The 3,704-nt window shown below is 64.0% G+C and overlaps 3 protein-coding genes across 3 annotated transcripts in view; 2 read left to right on the top strand and 1 right to left on the bottom strand.

The window, feature by feature from the left end:
- ACA1_267700 (uncharacterized protein) overlaps positions 1-510 on the bottom strand; it is a gene marked incomplete at both ends in the record, with an annotated part of 1,185 nt that extends 675 nt beyond the window's left edge. Inside the window, one exon of the mRNA XM_004341518.1 lies at positions 35-510. Within this exon, the coding sequence (XP_004341566.1) occupies positions 35-510 (476 nt within the window). The remainder of the gene's footprint in view (positions 1-34) is intronic.
- A 411-nt stretch (positions 511-921) lies between these two features.
- ACA1_267690 (ubiquinol:cytochrome c oxidoreductase 8 kDa subunit) lies at positions 922-1,257 on the top strand (the record flags this gene model as incomplete). The annotated part of the gene is made up of 2 exons (XM_004341517.1): positions 922-1,101; positions 1,225-1,257. The coding sequence occupies 2 exons, from the start codon at positions 922-924 to the stop codon at positions 1,255-1,257; spliced, it is 213 nt and encodes a 70-aa protein (XP_004341565.1).
- Positions 1,258-1,561: 304 nt separating this feature from the next.
- ACA1_267680 (uncharacterized protein) lies at positions 1,562-3,288 on the top strand (the record flags this gene model as incomplete). Its single annotated transcript, XM_004341516.1, is given in 2 exon segments — positions 1,562-3,155; positions 3,173-3,288. The coding sequence occupies 2 exon segments, from the start codon at positions 1,562-1,564 to the stop codon at positions 3,286-3,288; spliced, it is 1,710 nt and encodes a 569-aa protein (XP_004341564.1).
- Positions 3,289-3,704: the final 416 nt, after the last annotated feature.

Genomic DNA, 3,704 nt, shown 5'->3' with positions numbered 1-3,704 from the left:
GATGGTGTCGTCGGTGAGGCGCACGAGGGCCGACAGGCGGAAGAATTCGAGCTGGGGCGGCGACGACACCGCAGAAGGAGAGGAAGAGGAGGAAGAAGGGGGCAGCGGCGGGCAGAGGTTATCGTAGCAGAGGGCCTTGAGGCCGCCCACGGTGAGGGGCGGCTCCCCGGGAGCCGAGTGTGTAGGGAAGGCGAGGCCGGGTACGAGCAGGTAGACGGCGTGCTGGCCCTCCTGCGCCCCCTTCCCCTGCGGCTGGTGCTGGTCGGGGGGCGGCTGCTCTGGTGGTGGGGCGGCGGCGGAGGCTCCATTGGCCAATTGTTGGCGGGCGGGGAGATTGAGCTTGGGCATCGCGATGGCGGCCATGGGGGCCGACAGTGATCCATTGGCAGGACCCAGGGCTGCGATTTTGAGAGGACCCTTCTCGGGGGGCTGGGCGGAGAGCGGGGCGGTGTCGGCCGTCGCGGTCTTTTTGAAGGCCAGCGAGAGCTTGGGTATGGAGGGACGCGACATGCTCTATCGACAACGTCGTGTATTTTGTTCTCTTTCTTCCTTTCTTCTTCTTCTTCTTCCACAACACGATTATATCTCTCGAGAACGGTAGCCGATGAGCTTGTGTGTTTAAGAAATGAGAGTATAAAGAAAAAGAAGGAGAAGGAGAAGGCGAAAGAGGGTGGCGTCAGTCAGAACGGCAAGCCCTATTGAGAGCTGCTTCTGAACTGAGGGGCGGTGACAAGGACGAGCTCCCAGCGGTGTCGGTGCGGGTAACCGTTGGTGAATGCTGCTCCTGCCAACCACTTCCTCGGTGGGCTAAGAGGGCTGCTGACGTCACGGCGGCGGTGCGAGATTCGAAAAATAATCACGGACCAGCGCAACTCAACGAATTGAACGATACTTCGCTGTGTGAGATAGAGGATATAGAGGATGTCGGAGAACTGGGCTGGCTGCGCTATCAAGAAGAGCCTCGAGGAGAAGGCCCACCCCAAGTGCCTCAAGAAATGGGCCGAGTACGATGCCTGCGGCCAGCGCATCAAGGGCGACACCACCGGTGAGGCGCAGTGCAGCGGTCAGTACTTCGAGTACTGGCATTGCGTTGACGCTCTCGTACGGCCGTCCTCATCATCCTTCCGTCTTGATTTTGCCCCCCCCCACGCTGAAGCGAATTAATTTTGCAAATTAATCCCGACCATTTCTGCTTGCCTCACCATTCACCATCAATATCCTCAGGTGGCCAACGACCTCTTCAAGCGGCTCAAGTAGACGACAAGAGCGCCGGGACCGGAAGGAACGAAGTTTCGGAACTTATACAAAATAATAATCCTCTCTTTCTCATCACCATCTTCCCGCCTATCCAGCGAGCAACGAGATCGCCACAAAAGACACCACCACACAAAAGACACACACCAGCATCAACCTTGCACGTTGGAGGTGCTTGGGGGTGGTGGGTTTTATCCCGGCGCCAGACAAAGGAAAAGGAAAAAAGAAAAAGGGGCGCCTGTTGGTGGCGGAGGCCATATGTGCGTTGTTGTTGTTTTTGTGCTTCTTGACCCGCACAGACGCAGTCATGAGCGCCTCGTCGTCGCTGGCGCAGAGGAAAGCCAAGGCGGCCCTCCTCTCCTCGTCCGAGCCCCACGGCGACTACTCCACCCGCCGGCACGCCTCCGCTGGCAGCCTAGGGGGCAGCGGCAACAGCTGGGCACGGGGGCGGGTGAGCGGCGGCGCAGGGCCACGTGGCCGGGCCGGCCAGGGTGCCCTGCGTGCCCTGTTCTGGGCCATGGCCGCCGGCCTCTTCTGCCTCTGCGCGTGCCTCGCCCTTCTGGTCACCCTCCGCTTTGCAGCAGCTCAGCCGCCGTCAGACTCGAACCCGACAGCGTCGTCGTCGGCCCACCTCATCCGCCGCGACGACGACGACGACGCGTCGGCCCTGTCCGTCGTTTCGCTGCTCGGGTGGGCCGGCCGCCGGCTGGTGCACCTCCTGCCCACGCCGCCAGCCGAGCCCCGCTTGCCCAGGGCCGGTTCAGCAGTCGCGGAGACCAGCGCCGTCGCGGAGCCCTCGCGGGGCAGCCAGCGAGCGGCGGCGCAGAGCGAGCCTGCCACTGCAGATGACCCCGATACCGCCACCACCGGCGACGATGGCGAGGAGGAGAGCAAAGACGACGAAAACATCGCCGCGTCGGTGTGGCAGGCCACGCTGCGTCGTGATCGGGCGGCCAACGACGAAGAACCGGCCATGGAAGAGGAGCAGCCGGAGGAGAAGGATGAAGAAGAGGAGCAGCAGCAGCAAGAGGAGGAGGAAGGCGATGAAGCGGAGGTCGACAACGAAGTCGAAGAGGAGGAGGAGGAGGATGAAGTGGAGGAAGAAGAGGACGGGGGGGGCGGCGTGGTAGAGGAGGACGATGGTGCGGAGGGCGCCACCAACGAGCAGCAGCAGCAGCAGCAGGAGGGGGAGGACATTACAGAGGCGGAAGAAGGAGAGGGAGTCGAGGAGCAGGACGGCGAGGGTGAGGAAGTGAGCGACGATACAGAAGCCGACGAGGCTCAGGCGGAAGAGGAGCAGACAGAAGAAGAAGAGGAAGAAGGCAAACAATCACAGGAAGAAGAGGAAGAAGAGGAACAGCATCAGCAACAACAACAACAACAACAAGAGGAGGAGGAGCACACAAGAGCGGGAGGAGAGGAGGAGGGAGCCGAGATGCCTCCGCCTCCGCCGCCGGTGGCCCATCCGCCGCCTCACGTGCTCGAGGGCAGCGACGAGCAGGTGGCCAAGCCCGAGGAGGTGCGCCGCTCGGTGCCGGTGCCGCCGGCCGACGAGCGTCCGCCCTCGCCACGCCCTCCCCGGGCCAAGACGCCCCTCGCCCGCGCCGGTGGCAGCGCGCACGGTCATCAGAAGGGCTCCGTCGTGTCGAGCCGGCTAGGCCTCGGCCCTAGGCCCACAACTGGGCCTGCCGGCGGCGGCGGGGCCAAGAGCAAGTCCTTCAGCAAGCCGGGGGTGCTGGGCAAGGCCAAGACCACGCCCGGCGCGGTGGCGGCTCTCGCGGCGTCGGCCGTGGCCAAGACCAAGGCCAAGTCTGGCGGCAAAGCCATGGCGGCCGCGCCGGCTGCCGGTGCGGTCAAGGCTGGCGGCGGGTCGAAGATCAAGGCCGGCATGCTGGCGAAGCGTGCGGGGTCGGGCAAGGGAGCGGCGGCGGCGGATCGTCGGCTGGCGGGCAGGACGGGCGACGGCACGGCGAGGCCGAGCTGCAGCGGAAGAAGGCGCGCTCCCTCAAGTCGACCGGCCGCAGCGAACTATGACCGGGCCTGCGTGGCATGTCAATGTCACCGTAATGTCTGTTCCATTGCCTTGATAAGCGCACACATATGCGGACATTCACTCTTTCACACCACCACACACTACTACAGTTACGCGGTTTAGAGCTGCGGCACATTTGCTGATGCTGCTGCTGCTGGTGGTGGCGGTTGAAGAAAGGTGCGGGGGTTTGTGTCACCGCGGAGGGCACACAGGAGGAGCGGAGGGTCGCGGGCGATGCGGGTACTCGTGACGAGCAGCCAGGCGAGGCCGTTGACCACCTTGCTCTGCCGGTCGGCCTCGGCCTCCCAGTCGACGGCGTCCTCCTCGTCGTCGTCGCTGCCAAAAAGCGCCGCCTGGGTCGGCCGGTCGACGTGCTTGTCCGGCAGGGCGAATGAGACCACCCGACAAAGACGGCTCC

The sequence above is a fragment of the Acanthamoeba castellanii genome, assembly GCF_000313135.1.
Source record: "Acanthamoeba castellanii str. Neff unplaced genomic scaffold scf7180000084770, whole genome shotgun sequence".
Taxonomy (NCBI): Eukaryota; Discosea; order Longamoebia; family Acanthamoebidae; genus Acanthamoeba; species Acanthamoeba castellanii.
This window is presented reverse-complemented; position numbering and strand designations above follow the sequence as displayed.